The 17,057-nt window shown below is 45.0% G+C and overlaps 1 protein-coding gene across 1 annotated transcript; it reads right to left on the bottom strand.

The window, feature by feature from the left end:
• On the bottom strand, positions 1-16,582 carry LOC130602773 (tumor necrosis factor receptor superfamily member 1A-like). The gene is made up of 10 exons (XM_057415986.1): positions 16,403-16,582; positions 6,957-7,158; positions 6,623-6,751; positions 6,175-6,318; positions 4,722-4,803; positions 3,664-3,731; positions 3,331-3,453; positions 2,942-2,979; positions 2,049-2,208; positions 1-1,492 (listed from the first exon to the last, which is right to left on the bottom strand). The coding sequence occupies exons 1-10, from the start codon at positions 16,439-16,441 to the stop codon at positions 1,194-1,196; spliced, it is 1,284 nt and encodes a 427-aa protein (XP_057271969.1). The 5' UTR covers positions 16,442-16,582; the 3' UTR covers positions 1-1,193.
• Positions 16,583-17,057: the final 475 nt, after the last annotated feature.

Here is a 17,057-nt window from a genome sequence, read left to right as displayed (position 1 = left end):
TAAAAATATGCATTTTAATTCAGAGCATTTACTGTATTTACAGTAGAAAGTGTCTCTCCAGCCAAGGGATGAGAGACTAAAACCAGTCCACATTACAAATCAGCCTGCACCTGATGTAGGCTAATTGATTTTTGCTGTTTACACTTTACCCAGCGTAATACCCTTGAGAAAATGATGGTGTGAGCAGGGAGAGGGTACCAAACGGCTCTTGCACCCAGGCAGCAATCACAGAGTACAGCCCAGGAAGTAGTGTGAAATTATTTAACAGCTGCTAAAAACACATACATATATATATGTACACATACACAGTCCCATTTGCAGTTAGATCAGATCCAGCAAATCATTCAGAGAGAGATCAGCAGGTAGACACAAGCCTACCAACCTGTGTGCAAGCACAGATGTGCAGAGGTGCTCATGCTACCAGGTACATAGGTACCTTCTCACCCAGAGAGATGAACACATTCCTTCCTCTTCTGCACTTGAACAAACACACAAGCTGGTGTTTTGTTAATGCTATCATACATGGTTTCCAGGTATAGGAAAATAAAAACTTGACAAAAAAGCACCAACCTTCTCATCTGACTCACTGCCTCAGAATCCTTGCTCCACTTGAACCTGAGGAAAATGGGGGTGTGCAAAGGGTAACATACTCCCGTTTCTCACAGCCACCGCTTCTGAATCTCCACGCCTCTTTTGCCACAGGGATAACCCGTTGATGCCGAAAGGGGGCAGTCCTCTCCTATTCTCAGAAAAGCACAACCTCTCTCCACTTCCTGAGAGTCAGATTTAGCAATCCAAGGGCTGCAATGTGAGCCAGTTCAACTGTCTGATCTTGCAGAAACACAGATCTGCAAAAAGTGAGTAAGTACTTTACCATATGAACAGCCAGCTTAACCAAGACACCCTACAAGTTCACTTACCACATATGCTGCATGGAGCACCTATTTCAGAAACAGCTAGTCCATAAAACATCTGATCTAAGTCACTCTGATCTGCCTTGGCTTAAAGGCATTGAATATATGGTGGCTGAGAAGCAAACTTCAGCCTTCCTCCAGCATAATGTGCTGCTGTTCCCAACAAATCCAGATGAGTGTTAGAAAGACAGGGAGGTATGAGAAAAGGAAGACAAGAAAGGGAGGGACTTATGATCATCTTTTAACAGCCTCAGCCAGGGCAGCTGAAGCAGAAATAGACTAATGATGGATGTGGAAGCTGCAAGGTTGAGAACTCTGGTTTAGCAAAGCCTCCTGAATGGCTTCACTGCAGCCACTCAGCTCCATCTGGTTGAGAACACAGCTGATGTGCTCCACAGTTGCTGCATGGCTCATCTGCAGTTTCCACTGTCTAAGCATTTCATACTGGGCATCTCTGAAACACCGGTGCTCCATCTCAGTTCGCTCTAGATCATGGTCGCTCAGGCCCAGACGCCTCACAAATTCTTTCCACCGAGATGGCGGTACATGATCCACCACAGTGTAGAGAATAGAAGGGCCTGTGAAAAGAGAAGAAATAGCATTGAGAAACAGGATTCTGCTGCCTCAAGGAGAATGTGAATAAATCCAGGGCTGGATGGTGCCTTGGGATTGTGCATTGCCCACTCCTGTTTGTTTCTTCTACAGAGTCACATAGATTTGCTCTTGTGACTCAAAAAGCAAAGGGAATGCTTCCACATGCTCTTGTGTAAAGTTATGAGCAAAGTTGAGCACACATGTTTAGGCCTTGCTACCACACATTACAGCAAAGCCAAAATGCTCTGTGTCACCATCCCAGAGCTATTAAGACTGACAGCATGTCACTACGCATGACAAACCATTTTGCTGGTAGGGAAAAAGGACAGCAGAAAACCCTAGCAGAGATATTTAGCATATACAGCCTCACAGGCTCTGGGTGTACTTCTGGCTTTGCACTGCCTTTGTGCCATGCATTAAGTACAGAAACAGGTCATATACACTGGGTGAGGTCTGTCCAACATCCTCCCAAGCTGCATCTGCATAATCAGGTTCTCATTTGCCTGGGGAAAGAGGGAAGGATGAGGGAGTTTCACTTACTGTCTGGAAGCTGCCTCTTCCTGGCAGGTCTCACACAGTCTGGGAACTCATGTGAGCTTTGCGGCAGAGGTGCAGGTGATGGTGTTGCATTCACCAACAATTCTGTTTCTTTCCGGGACTCAGGAAGAAGGATGGAAATTTCACCTCTTTTTACCTCAACCTGAAAGACACATTTTCTTAGTCCTGAATCACCTGCAGCAGGACAATACACCTGTCTCCTGCAAGGAGCAACTAGCTTTATAGATTAACATTTATCCAAGATGGAGGGGAGCAGGTACTAAGGTTTTAATTCTTCCTATATGCCTTTTTTGAGCAGAAGGCACCAAACATTTCCTCCCAGAAGAACCCAAGGAATTTAACTCCCTTCTGGCATCAAAAAACTGTAGTCCGGAAGAAATTATTTCTTTACCATACCTAGTAAAGCTGGTATCCAAAATCACCACCATTTTAGGAGCTCCACATGCCACCATTCCCATCATCCTGTAAGGCTGTGAAAATCCCACCTCAACTACTGCTTACTTGACGAACAACAATGGACCTGAGAGAATACTGTGAGGCAACACTGACTAGTTTGTAGGGTCAAGATCTGAAGTGAAGTGAAATTAGTTAAATCCTCTGAGCTTGGGGTGTACAAGGAGGAAAAGGGATTAAGGACCAGCTATCTGGAAAAAAAAAGCACCTAAAGAAAGAAAAAGGCAGGAGTTTGAAAAGCATCCTCTAGAAGAGGGGAAGTAAAATGTTACTGGCTCCACCCTCAAGAAAACTTCTAAATTTAACAGCCCTATTACTCAGCTCATTTGAAAACAGCCCCATGGGGAAAACTGTTACTCTGGATCCCAGGATAACATAATTGAGAGCAGAAGGAAAGCTCTTATACCCGTCATCTTGCTCACCTCAGACACTGGCTCCTTGGTTGTCTCCGGCAAAGTGACTTTAAAGAAAAGGAAAGAGAAAGCAAACATTATTTTAATTTCCTCTCATTCCAGAAAAAAAACAGGAAAGCAGCTATTCACAGTCATGCCCACAAAAAGGTTTTCTAGCAAAACACATCTTCCAGCAATAAGCTCAAACACACTTCCAGTCACAGCTATGGGCATGGATGCAGAACTGCAGGAACTACTGCTCCAAAAAGCTTAGCTGTCAAGTTCTCACATTCCTTTGCCCTTGCACCAAAGCAGAGCAATGGGATCCCACTTTTTGCCCTCCCTCACACTTGTGCATACACAAACACACAGAGAATGATGTCGATCCCAAATAACATTGCCACATATGCTGTACTCACCACAGGAGTAGGAAGATGATGTTATCCTCTTTTTCTGGATGAGCTTCACTACTTTTTTTACAATGTAGAGGATGAAAATAACTCCAAATATTGCAACGATGATGCCAAGGACAAGGCTCCCATCTGGACAAAAGGAAGACAGCAAATTATAGAGTGACTGAGAAAGAAGGAGGAAATTGCTAGAGGAAGAACAGCAAGTGAAGATGTGTAAGTAGCAGGGAGAAAAAGAGCAGTGTGAGAGAATGGAGAAAAGATGACTTTACAAAAGGCATTAGCAGAACAAAAGCCTGCACTGAAAAGATACCACTGCCTCTCAGTTCCCCCAGTACTCACTGAGCCCAGTTGAAGTCGGTGAAGCAGTCACCGGGCTATGACACAGCAAGCATTCTTCATCAATGCAGCTGAAAGGGCAAATCAGAGGTGAGCATGCATGAAATGAAACAACAGCCATTTGCAACAATCCTAAGTAACAGACAAGTCAAGATGAGCCTACAAAGCAGAGCAATGGAGTGTGGCTAGTGACTCTGGGTTCTTACTGGGCCAATGCCTACTAAGAGAAGACCAAGGATCACAGAGGAGAAGACTCAATTGCCCCAGAAAGGCAGAATGTTATAAAGTTATGTTGAGATGGACAGAGCCTTGAGAAAAATTTCTTCCTGTGGGGCTGTCCTGGGTTCAGCTGTAACAGTTATTTTTCTCCTTCCCAGCAGCTGGTACAGTGCTGTGGTTTGGCTTTAGCCTGAGAACAACGCTGATAACACACCAATGTTTTAGTTGTTGTTCAGTATTGCTTACTCTGATCAAGGACTTTTCAGTCTCATGCTCTGCCAGTGAGGAGGGGCACGGGAAGCTGGGAGGAAACAGAGACAGGACACCTGACCCAAAATAGCCAAAGGGGTATTCCATACCACAGCATGTCGTGCCCAGTACCTAAACTGGGGGGAGTCACCCGTAAGGCCCAAATCCTCCTTGGGTCAGCCTGGGTATCAGTCAGCAGGTGGTGAGCCATTCTGTTGTGCATCACTTGTGTTTATTGATGTTTTTTTCCCCTTCCCTTTTTAGTTTCATATTCTCTCCCTTTGTTATTCCCATTATTATTATTATTATTATTATTATTATTACTATTAATATTAGTGGTAGTGGTTTTGTATTATATCTCCGTTACTGGACTGTTCTTCTCTCAACCCATGGGATTTACATTCTTGCCATTCTGCTCCCAGTCCCTCTGGGAGCAGGGGGAGGGGGAGGGAAGAAGGGGAGAAGTGAGCGTGCAGCTGCGTGGTGCTAAGTTACCAGCTGGGCTTAAAGCACACCAGGGGCTCCTGTCTGCTGTCTCTCCTATGAGGGGTATGCCCCCTTCAGTACATGGGCATATAGAGAAAAATGCTCACCTGTTGCAAGGCTTGCAAACATTATTAAGTGTCAGGAAGAATCCAGGCTTGCACCTGCAAACTGCGTCTTTGTTCTTTGTACCTGTAGAGAAAAGAAGGAAACATTGTCATGATCTGGACAGAGAAGGAAACAAAAGGAGAAAAATCCACTCCAAGATAGGTGGGAGATTTTACCTCAGAGTCTGAAGAACAGAAAGAAGAACTCTGTCTGCATTTGAGAACAGGGTTGGGAGAAGATAAAAATAATAACACATAAGGGTACCGCTGTCCTGGTAGGCAGGGAAAGGGACTAAAATTACAGTGCAGCTGAAACTGGTCTAAAGGATAGTGACAGTTCCAGTGCAAAAGCAGGAGAAGTCACTCAAGTTCAAGCGTGACAGGAAGAAGAAATCGCATTAGTTAGGCAAAGATGAGGGAGAAGTGGTCCCGTAGCAGCTGGGGCTGGTGAGGAAGTCAGTTCAGGGCAAGGAGAAATCACTTCCCAGCCATGGGACACGTTCACTCCTGTGATCTGCAATGCTGTGACTGGAAGGGGTAAGAAATCAAAGATGTATGGCTTCTAAGCAAGTCACAGTATGGAGACTGAGTAAAACAAGCATAGGGAGGAGCAGACAAGAATAGTTATAGAAGGACGTAAACTTGCAGGAGGGGAAAAGATACTATAGCAAGCAGCATGCATTCTGTGACAAGTGAGGGACAGGACTAAAATAGTTCTACATCAGCCAAGAGGAAAGGAAATTGCTCAAGGCCAGCATATGATGACCCTTGAGGGTAAGCATAAGTTTGGAAACTGACAGAGAAAGATTACCCAGCACCAGAAGGAACACATGCACCAGTGGGACAGCAAACCTCACTACAGGCTATGAGACAGGAAAGGTGTCAGGAGAAGCAGAATTTGCAAAGAAGAGGAGACAGCTTGAGGCCAATGTATGGCACACAAACAGAACAAGACTGTAGCTTGAAGTGGAGGGCAATAAGCAGTATCTGGTCAAGACCCAATTCCCGACTGGAGATGAGGCAGCTTAGGACAGCTAACACGGGTACTTTTCCCAGACACCTGCACCATTCCCAGGTCATGCCTGATGCCACTGGGTGTATAGTTAGCATTACCTGAGCTTTCTTGATCTCTTGACATCTGCTCTAGAGCATAAAGACATGCAGTACATGCAAGGCAGAGGTACCAGAATTGAGTAAAGAGTATCTCCTCATACAGGCAATATCAAGAAGCCACTCACAGAAGGAAGACAGAAACTATGACAGAAAACAGGGATTGATACCAAGGCAGGCAAAAAATGGCAGTCTTCCTGGGGAAATGGGGCAGGCAAGACCAAGAGTTGATCCACAATCACTTCAGGGCAAGGGGCTGAAGCATATCAGAAAGTAAACAGAGGGCTGTTAATGTCTACCCTAGAACAGTATAACTGTACTGGAACCATGTCCATGCCATACTCACAGTCAGTAATAGTCCCATTGACACATGAGCTGCAGTTCCTACACTGGAAGAGATCGGCCAGGCCAATCTGGTACTGGTTCTTCCGACAGCCACATACGGTATCTTGCTTTGGGGTGCAGGGAGTCTCTACTATCTGCTGGAATTCTGAGGAAAGAAAGAAGTGATTATTCCAACCTCTTCCTTCACCTTCAGCTGAGAGCACTATTACAACTGGATGCATCATGATCCCCTAATCTTCCCAGGAAAGGCCAAAAAGGCCTGCAAACTATATCTCAGGCTGTAGACATTTGGTAACCCTTATTCCTGCTGTCCCCAATCCCTTCCCATACACTGTCCTTCTGCCCAATCAATTGTTCATTTTTCCAAGCTTCCTTACTCACTTTGCCATCCCCTCAAGCCCCCACTTTCCAACTACCAGCCTTTTTCCTCAGTTCTATAGATAGCTCACCTCTACGGCAACGTGTGCACTGGAAGCATTTAGACATAGTGTTATCCACAGCTGTGAATGTGCCATTAGCACACGGAAGACAGACGGGTGCCTGGTCAGGCCGATCACAGTCTTTTGCCTTGTAGGTACCTGCAATAAAATCACTTATCGGAGCTCTGACAGAGCTCTCACCACTGTGAGGGACACAGCCCAAAAGAAAAGATCAGGAGTAATAGTTTATCTGAGTAGGGACATGTGCCAAGTAGAGAGAGCACTGATGTAGCTGTAGGACAGAGACAGTTCGAGTATGCAGGGAAATGCTCTAAGGTCACTATTACTGTCCTTTTCTACATACCTGCATGGCACCTCATGCAGCAGTGGGTCTCTCTGGGATGTAGATATTGTCCCAGTTGACACTGTATCTGCCTTTTTTCACTCAAGGAGCTAGAGGGATTTCTTCCATCCAAAGGTATCTGATGGACTTGCAGTCCATCAGATGGTACTGGAGAAATTTCTACAGATTCCTTCGTCAACATGCAGACAAATGTTAGGATAACCTGTAAATACAGACGGAGAAAGAAGGAGAGGGAAAGGAAGAGAGAAAACATCATATCCCCTTGCAGACTGCACAGCTGACTAAAATGTTAGACTGCACAGCGCTAAAATGTTAGAAAAGGGAGTTCAATTGACTTGACAAATTCTGGTATTAGGAAAAAAAGACAACCAAAAAACCCTCATGCCTGACGTTTGTGTTATTAATACTCCATACAATGGTCTCTATGACCAACTGGCTGTATATAAAGCAAATGCTTTTTTATGATGTGCAATTTATAAATGGAATGCCTTGAAAATGCTGCAGCTTGCAAGAAAGTTACTCAAGAGCATAGGAGTGTTTTTATTAAGGGAGGCAGTAAGACTGCCCATCCAGAAACAGTTTCAGAGAGAAGAACACGACCAGTACTTGCAGTTCTACTGAATAAATAAACCAGATGGGAAGCCTGGAATAAGAAGGCAGAGAAGGATCTCACTGCATGCAAAGTACAGAAAAACTTCCAGAACTTCGCCTGAGCAAGCAAGCCCTAGAAACATGGGAAAGTTAGGTTTTCAATTTTCCCCCTGACAAACATATATTCTTCCTCTTAAACTGCAGCCACTAACATTCTGAAGAGTCTGTCACAAAAATGTGCACTTTTCCCCCCTTTTTTTTATTATTCCTTTAGGATTTACTTGCTATTCTTAATTTTTAAGATGGCAGTTGTCAAGAATGTTAACAGGAATATTAAGACTGGAATGACTGCAGTATGACTGTAAGGGAGCATGTGTACACACACATGGGAAGGAACAACAGAACAAAGGGTTAAAAGAGCAGCCTGCACTGATAACAAAGAACACCATTTCCCTGGCCATTGTTTTCAGAACACTATTCCCAGCACTGAAATTGAGAAATGTGCTGTTTATGTTGTGGCCAAAAGGTCTCACTGGTGAGAGGACAGTGTAGATGACTCATCAGCGAAAGAGGCACCAGGAGGATGGTCACGAGACTGCAGCAGATCAAAAACACGATTCCTTTGCCTGTTGGCCCAACAGAACAGATCCTCAGCATCTATTTCAAACACACATTAAGACAAGAAAAAAAAAACCATACAATAATAAAAAAATAAGTTAAAAAAACAAAGCCAGGAAACAACGTGGCCCAAGATATACAGAGCCTAAAGCCAGCCAGTTTCTACAGCAAAGGCCCATCCCATTCCAGCCAATGACTCCCAAAGAGTATGATGGACTTGTCCAAAAACTAGTCTGTAGTGCCATAAAGAACCCCAGCGGCACAATCACACCACCACAGCATCCCTTACTGTCTGTGCTGCACACATGTGATCCTGGCTACATCATCTGGCCATATACCTGTTGGTACTTCTGAGTATGTCACAGAGAGTGTGCTAGCGTAGTCTGTGCATTAGATTGAGTGAATTCATGAAAATCAATACATGGTTTTGCAAATAAACACCACCCTGCCAGTCTGTACGATCTCACACTGAGTTTTACTACACCAGCTTCCCTACATTGTAATGTTTTCCCAGCTTGCTCTTGTGGACAAGGTAAGATGCCTGTACAGGAGTAGCTTTAGAGTCTGGCTCCTTTTTGCATTTTCAGGTAGGAGAGTTACAGCAAAAGCAAAGTAAAGCAATAAGGGCAAACCACAGTGCCGATACCAATTTTGTGGTTGTGAGCTTAAGAAAGGATATGCAAGATGAGACAACTATGACAGCTCCACGCTGTCCTGTTGCTCTCTCAAAATTAAAGCCTTGGGGAGAAAGGCACATACATGAAAGCAGCTCAAAACCTCAAGCAAGAGAGGAGTTTGCAACTCTGACAAAGCAAAAACCCCATTTTTCAGAGGGCTCTGTCATACAAAGACATATTCAATAGACAGATGCTAAAATGGTGAACAGGAAAAAGAAAACCACATGTTTAAATACCATTGTTCCAGACTTAATTATCTGACCACAGGATACATGTAAGCACTCCAACAACAACCCAGCAAGAAATAAAACTCATTTCAGCAACTGACAGTCCTACAGATTGATTTGACTGCAAGAAAACGGGTAAAAGATCATTCATACAGATGGTCTGACAGCAAGAATCCTGATTCTCTAGCCAATGATTAATCCCCAACATAGCAATATATACAGCAGGCCCATAAGTCAGACAAGTCAGCAATAGAAATAACAGAAAAGCACCAAAGACCAAGCCAAAACCACAGAAAATTGGTCAAATACACCTTAAAACCCAAAAGAAACCAGAAAAGGTGTTTTAAATTTTTCAGATTAAGTGAAAGCATGTGTATAAGTGTAATCAACCCAGAGTTAACACATTATTACTGATGACAATCGGAGAGCCACAGACCACAAGTGACTCACAAACTAATGACTTGGCCTTCCAGAAAAATGTATTCACACTGAAGAAACCCCCCACCACCACCATCTTCAGCAGCTCCCCAAGCCGTCCAGCAGCTGCAGATTTACACAGGGGCACACTTCATGATATTCAGGAAATACATTAACTTTGAATAGACTAATAGACTAGACTATTTCAGTTGGAAGGACCCTCCAATGATCACCTAATCCAAACACCTGACCTATTCTGAGCTGACCAAAAATTAAAGCATGTTCTCTCCAAACCAGACAAGCCCAAAGCACTCAGCCCTCCTCACAGGCCTTGCCTTCCAGCCCTGTCACCAGCTTTGGTGCAACCCTCTGGATCCATTCAAGGACCTTCACGTCCTTCTTACACGGTGGGGTGCAGAACCACACCCAGCACTCAAGGTGAGGCCGCACCAACACTGAAAACAGCGGGACAAGCACCTCTCTTGACCTCTGCCTGTGCTGCGTTTGATGCACCAGGATAGGGTTTGCCCTGTGGGCTGCCTGGGCACCCCACTGGCTCCTACTGAGCTGCTCCCAACCAGAACTCCCAGGCCCTTCCTGCAGGGCTGCTTCCAGCCACCCCTCTCTGTCTGTACTTGTGCCCAGTGCAACTGTCCCAGCTGCAGCATCCCGCATTTCCACTTGTTAAACTGCATCCCATTAATCATTGCCCAGTGCTCCAGCCTAGCTAGATCCCTCTGCAAGGTCTTCTGTCTCTCAAGAGAGTCAATAGGACCTGCCAATTTGGTATCATCAGCAACCTTGCTTATGGAGCATTCATCTCCTGCATCCAGATCATTGATAAATATATTGAACAGAACTGGCCCTAAAACTGAACTCCGAGGAACATCACTGGTGACCGGTCACCAGCTAGATACAGCTCCACTTACAAAGCACTGAAGCCTCAAGTTATAGGTAAGAGCTCACCAAGGCAAAGTTCAGAGATTTCTACAACTGAAAATGGTTTTCCATTGTTAGATTTACAACATGCTCCATTTTCACTTGCCAGGAGAAAGAACGAGTAGCCACTAACCAATGCTGCATAGAAGAGTGGACAGCATGCGTCAGCTGAGTGGTAACTCAAACCACCAAACCACATCATGCACACCAGTGACTCACGTTCTTAGTGAGCTGGGAGCGCCCAGGAGAAAGAAGAGTAAGCAGAAACTCTAGGTTTTACTTCTGCAATTGCTGATGAATAAACACAACAAAACCAGAATGCTGCTTCCCTAAATCATTCTGCCCCTCAGGGTGACAGCTATGTGCCCTCAGATGTGAGGAAACCATAGCTCCTTCTCATGTCTCATGAGAGCACTTACTGTTGGACAGCTACAGTGAAAAAAATCCACAACATTGCACAAGCCCAGCAGCTCTTCTATGGAAGGTTTTGACAGCTGAGACAGGAGTTTGGAGCCCCTGCAACATCTTCAACCTCAAATATCCTTGAATTACTGCCAATGCTACAATTCACACCCTTGCTTGCTGCTTCTGCCTCACCAGACCAGAGAACTGTGAGGTGACATCTCTACAGAGTAAGGCAAAAAAAGGAAGGAACAGGAAAGATAAAAGTGAAGAATGTAGCAAGATGCAAGGAAGATTGGGAGGGCAGGGTGGAAATGAGAACTTGAGAACACTGTTCTCAGGCCAAGGAAAAAGAATCGTAAAATCCCAGACTGGTTTAAGTTGGAAGGGACCTTAAAGCTTATCCAGTTCTAAACCCCTGCCATGGGTAGGGACACCTTCCACTAGACCAGGTGGCTCCAAGCCCCATACAGCCTGGCCTTGAACACTGCCAGGGATGGGGCAGCCTGTGCCAGCGCCTCAGCACCCTCACAGGGAAGAGCTTCTTTGTTATATATAATCTGAGTCTCCCCTCTGTCAGGTTAAAGCTATTCCCCCTTGTCCTATCACTACATGCCTTTGTAAAAAGTCCCTCTCCACATTTTTTCTAGCCCTTTTTTTGGTATTCGAACACTGCTACAAGGTCTCCCCTGAGCCTTCTCTTCTCCAGGCTTAACAACCCCAACTCAGCCTGGCTCCATAGGAGAGATGCTCCTGCCCTCTGATCATCTTTGTGGCCTCCTCTGGACTCACTCCAAGGCAGCACAGTACCTGAAACAGAGGGACAAGGACAGGGAAGTGCAGCATATCAGGGTTATTATCTGCCAATGCCCACAAGGCTAGGAAATATCAAATCACTCAGCATGGAATGTATCTGTATCATTTGCTCTGCCCTCCCCATGCAGAGCTGTAGCCTTGCTGCTACCTACAAGGCTCCTCACCCTCAGGTAAAAGGGCAGAGGAAGCAGGTACAGTGACACACAGGTATGACAGTATGACAGGAAAAAGATGGAGAGGGTCACGTTGGGAGCAAGACTCCCTTCTCCTGGAAAGTTGGTGGATGCTCAGAGGTGTCCAGAGTGGAGCAAGGTGAGTCACAGAAAGCAAACTGACTAGGAAGGGAGGGATTGAACAGGTGAGAAGTTACTCCTGCCCCCACCACAGCACCTGGAAACCCCAGTGCCTGTTCACGTGAACTCACAGGAAGGCAATACTTGCTGGAGCAGCTGCTCAAGTACGAGTATTTCAAACAATTCACATAGTATTGCTCATCACTAAGCTAATGTTTAAAATAATCCAAATTAATAATTTCCAGAGTTTAAAAAACCTTAATACAAAAGCATAAAGTGGAAAATTTCAGAATAAAATGATTTTATAAATCCAGATCTGCTGTTAAAATCCAGAGATGGAGGCTTACTCCTTTTTTAGTATGTAACATACTCATTTAATAAAGTGTTTCCCCACCACAACAGCTTATTCAACCTCTTCTCTCAGTAAAGACATTCAGTTTACAACTTCCATTTTTAAACTGAAGAACTTCCTGCAAAGGGAAGACGTTCCAAGTCAGTCATTAGAATTTCTCAAACATATATTAATAGAAATTTCCCTTTGCTTAAAAGGATTCAGCATGGTAAACACCAATGCACAGGTAATCTATGCACCAGTTCTATCTTAGCCTTTTTGAGGAGTCATTAAAAAAAAAAAAAATTTAAAAAAAAAAAAAAAATCAGCCAGCTTGGAAGTTCAGAGGAAAGCAGATTCTGCTCATAGTGAGGTACCAAAGAAATCAGGGTGCAAGATTACCTTTACGCTCCCTGACTGCTTCAGACATTTCCAAAAGCTCTGAGATTTGCATTGGTTTTTTTGTTTGCTATACAATGATGCACAGGGAACCAGAACTTCTGCTTTACACATTGAGAAATGTATATTAAAGCAACATTTACAGGAATTATTTCTCATTGCTCACTAAAATCTGGAAAGGTTAAAAGAAGGGTGTAAGAGCTATTATTATGAAGAGTCCTCCATTTTATGAAGATCAGACAGGGGCCCTGTCTAAAATCAGGAGACTGGGAAGAGCTTTCATGCCATGAAGAAAGGCCTTAGAAATCTTCACTGTAAAACAACAACAACAACGAGCTTTACTCATAAAGATCATGGACTTCACATCACAAAATGTGTGTGCATATACATATACAGCATACAAAGCTAGAAATTTGTGTTTCATATTAGCAGAGATAAAAAGTAGAAAAGTCATTGTCATGTGGAGTCCTACTCATTGGAACCAAAATACTCCTGGTTTAATAGAGAAACGTAGCAACATTGCTTTGAGATGTGCTTTCCACTCTCAGGTTCCCAAGACCGCAATAGAAAGATCTGTGTTACCAAGAGTTCAAAGGAAGCAGTCAGTTATCCAGGGATGAGGACACAATTATGGACGAGAACACAACACAGCTGCCCCAGAAAACAGTCAGAAATGTAATCAAATGAATTATTAGGAAAATATTTGAGGGCAAAACAGACAGTGTTGTTATGCCAATATGTTAATCCATAAGGACTGAATCCTGACTGTGTTTCTGCTCCCCAATCCTGAGAATATATATTAACCCATATATTATACAAAGAAAGGTAACAAGGATGATCACTGGCACAGACTAGCTGCCATAAAGGCAATTATTAAAAATACTGGTAGAGGATACTATAGTGGACCCTAAAGTCATGGATGCCATGAAGAATGTGAACTGGGATGGCTGTTCTCTATCTCTCCCAATGCAAGAACTAAGAGGTATCCCATTAAACAAGCAGGAGAAAGGTCTGAAACACATACAAGGAGGAACTTTTTTATCCAACACACAACTGATGTGTGGGACTCCCTGTCAGAGTGCTGGGGGGTGCCAGAAATGTGCCTGTGTACCAAAAGCATCATCATATTCATTAGCAGAAGAAAAAAAACACACTCGGGGCTCCAAAATTCCCATTTCAACTTGGGAATTCCTACAGTCACAGACCACTGGAAGCTGGGAAAGTGGTTTTATTTTTCACTGTTTTATACTCCCCCTGCTCCAAAACCCTTAGTAGATACATGCTGTTGGCCACTAGAGGAAACAGGATGGTAAGCCCAACAGTTCTTTCTTACAACGCTCTTGGTGGCTTGGTTTTCAACTTTTATATAACATAGCTTCTAACTTCAAAATTGCATTTCCTCCCTTTATCTTCAAAGGGCATCAATGCTTGAAGCACTGTGCACTTCCTTCCCTGTGCACTTCCAACTCTCACAGTGAGCAAAAGGGCCTGAGCAGAGACAGGTGCCCTTTTATTCACTGTGAATGCTGGAAGTCCACAGGGAAAACACAAAGGACCGGGAAACAAGGTTAAAGACACACAAAAAGAGAAAATGCATGGAAACAGCCAACAGGAAATTTTGAAGAATCAGTGGAAATGTAAAGGAATCAAAAACTAAAATGGGGGGCATCAAGGGAGTAGGAAAGGCCATGAGGGCAAAACGCAGGACGATATGGAAAATACATGGAGGATGGAAGGGCACGCAACAGAGGGAGAATTGTTAGCACTTAAAAAAATAGTATTATTTCATGGAAAAGATAAACATTATCTGTAATGAGTGAGGATGGTGCTATTGAGAACTTGAAATGACATGTAAATAAGAGAGGAAAAATGTCCTCAAAAAGAAACATAAATCCCACTGAAGGATGGATACTCTTCTCCAGCATATTATTGAACTGAAGATAATAATAATGAATTTGGGGAATACAGTAAATTCTTTTTTGCGTGCATTTTATCACCAATAATATGAGTACTGTCATATATACTATCTGAATTACAGCAAAATATATGCACCACTATACTTAACACTTAAACCACTTTTCCAGGTTTGCTAACTGCTTTGAAATCTATATGCAAGTCAGTTTATGTATCCTACCTATGTCCCAAGATGGTAAATGATCCACAATTAGAGTCAAGGTGTAAACTTCTACTCCATCACTTTAGTTGTGTTGTCCTGCCAGTGCTAAATGCAATGCTATTTATTACCTGGTTTCCGAAAGCTTTCAGGTGCAAAAAAATACAGCTTCTGGAAGAAGTAAACTTTTGAGCCATGAGTCACAATTTTCTGACAGCAAATTAACAATTAACCCAGCATTACAACTGACCCAGTGCAGTCAAGTGCAAGTTACAGGAATGCTCAGCTATTAGGGAATAAAGAGTTTGATCTTGTAACTTCTACAGCAGAATTTATAGCCATGTCATGGCGCTGATGCCACCTCTACTGTCATAGCTTTATCATACATCTGCCAACACTGGTTATTCATAAAACTCACAATTTCTTTTACAAGTAACTTTTTCACCTGCAGAGTTACAGCTGACAGCTTAAAAATCTTCACCTATGATACCAAAGAACTGTAAAGTCACTGAGGCTGGAAAAGACGTTTCAGATCATGGAGTCTAACTGCTAACCTCGCACTGCTAAGTCCACCACTAAACCACATCCCTCAGAACCACATCTACATGCCTTCTAAATACCACCAGGGATGCTGACAACAAAAGCAAATGACAGTGATCATGTGCAGACATACAGGCATGTGGGATGTTTTCATAACTTTGTCAACCCCCAAGTGGATTAAAAAGTTAACTTATTTCATACCTCATGTCACTTGCTTTCTGTTCTCCTTAAAATTTAATGCAAAAGGGGGCTAAGCTCTTCAGCACAACTCACTGTTCCCGGTGTCAAATCTAAAAGAAGATGCTCGACACACAGGAAAATGACAATTCACCGGTGAGGATAAACAAACCCCACGGTTTGGGTCGTATGCACCGCCCGCTAATCTCTGTTTAAAAGCCCGCAGAGCAGCAACACAACTTCCCTCGCTTCAAGCGGCACCGACGCTCCCGTTCCGTTCCGTTCCGTCCCGTCCGCGGCGGTACAGCCGCGCCCGATGAGTTAGAGGCGGCTCGTCCTCCTGCCGCCTGCATCCGGCCCCGACGCCCGCTCACCGGGAACGGAGCCCAGCCCAGTCCGAGAGGCAGGGTCAACCCAGCGCCTCGCTCCAGGAAATCCTCCTCCATTCCTGGAAATCCAGCCGCCTTTTCTCCTGACTCAGGGATAAAGCCCGGAAACGGCCCCGGCGAATCCAGGGGCCAAGCAGTGGGCGGGCGGGAGCCGGCATCGCGGGCCGGGCCCGGCCTCAACAGCAGGGCACCAAGCCGCCCCCTCCCTTCACGACCTCCCACCTCAGGTGATAACGGCTCCTTGGGAGCTGCCACCGCCCTTCCTTCGCTCCCCGCCGAGACTCGGGGCTGCCGTGAGGGAAACGAAAGTCCCGGACAGTGGGAGGGGAACGCGGACCCCAGAACGACGGGGACCACGAGGATCGAAGGGAGCTCGGGCCCCATTGTTCCGCGGCGGGCAGCGCGCTGTAGCCTCGCAGCTCCGGCGGAAAAGCCCACAGGCCGTCCGCTGCGGGAGCGGAGCCGCCGCCACTGACTGAGGAATCTCAGGGTCCGGACCCGTCCCGCCGTGACTTACCGTCCGCAGCGAGCTGCAGGGCAGCGCAGGGCCGCGCATGGCTCCGCGGCCCACTACGTCCCCATGGCAGGATCCCGCGGAGCCCGGAGGAAGCCGTCCCAGCTCTGCCCGGCCCCGGCCGGAGCAGCACGGAGCGGAGCTGCGCTCCTCCAACTTTCTAGGGGCGCCAGGAGGAAAGCGGGAGGCGGCCCAGCCCCGCCTACCCACCGGCGCAAACCGACCGCTGTCGGCGGCGTTCCTTTAACCCTGAGATGAACAAGCTAAAAAGAAACGACCGATGGTGTGTCCCGTGGCTAAACCTGCTGGAAAACACCTGGAAAAGGAGTCACCTCAGTAGAGGGTGTCCCTGCCCATGGCAGGATGAGCGTTTTCCAACCCAAACCCTTCTATGAGTCTATCTTAAAATTTCCTACAGTAATTCACCTTTACCTCCTACTGTTAATGTTGAGTTCATGTGAAACTTAACCATGTAGTGGTGAGATGGTAACACACTGCACCTCAACTGCCTTGTCAGCACCTAAATAATTCTCAAGAATGGTATTTATCAGCCCAAAGTAGCATATTTAGAGTATATATGCCTATACTTTTTAATTTAAAACACACATTTGCTTGTATGCTGCGATTATCCAGCTGCATTGACAATGCAAATATAAAG

This window comes from Pezoporus wallicus, unplaced genomic scaffold (genome assembly GCF_028554395.1).
Source record: "Pezoporus wallicus isolate ANWC-B61680 ecotype Strahan unplaced genomic scaffold, APGP_CSIRO_Pwel_v1 contig_6814, whole genome shotgun sequence".
Classification (NCBI taxonomy): domain Eukaryota; kingdom Metazoa; phylum Chordata; class Aves; order Psittaciformes; family Psittacidae; genus Pezoporus; species Pezoporus wallicus.
The sequence above is the reverse complement of the archived record's forward strand: the minus strand, read 5'-3'. Positions and strand labels throughout refer to the sequence as shown.

Coding starts and splice junctions, on each gene's coding strand:
- LOC130602773 (XM_057415986.1), bottom strand. CDS start 16,441: ATGCGCGGCCCTGCGCTGCCCTGCAGCTCGCTGCGGACG. Junction 6,319..6,622: donor GTGCACACGTTGCCGTAGAG/GTGAGCTATCTA, acceptor TTCTTTCCTCAG/AATTCCAGCAGATAGTAGAG. Junction 2,209..2,941: donor CCAAGGAGCCAGTGTCTGAG/GTGAGCAAGATG, acceptor TGTGTCTTTCAG/GTTGAGGTAAAAAGAGGTGA.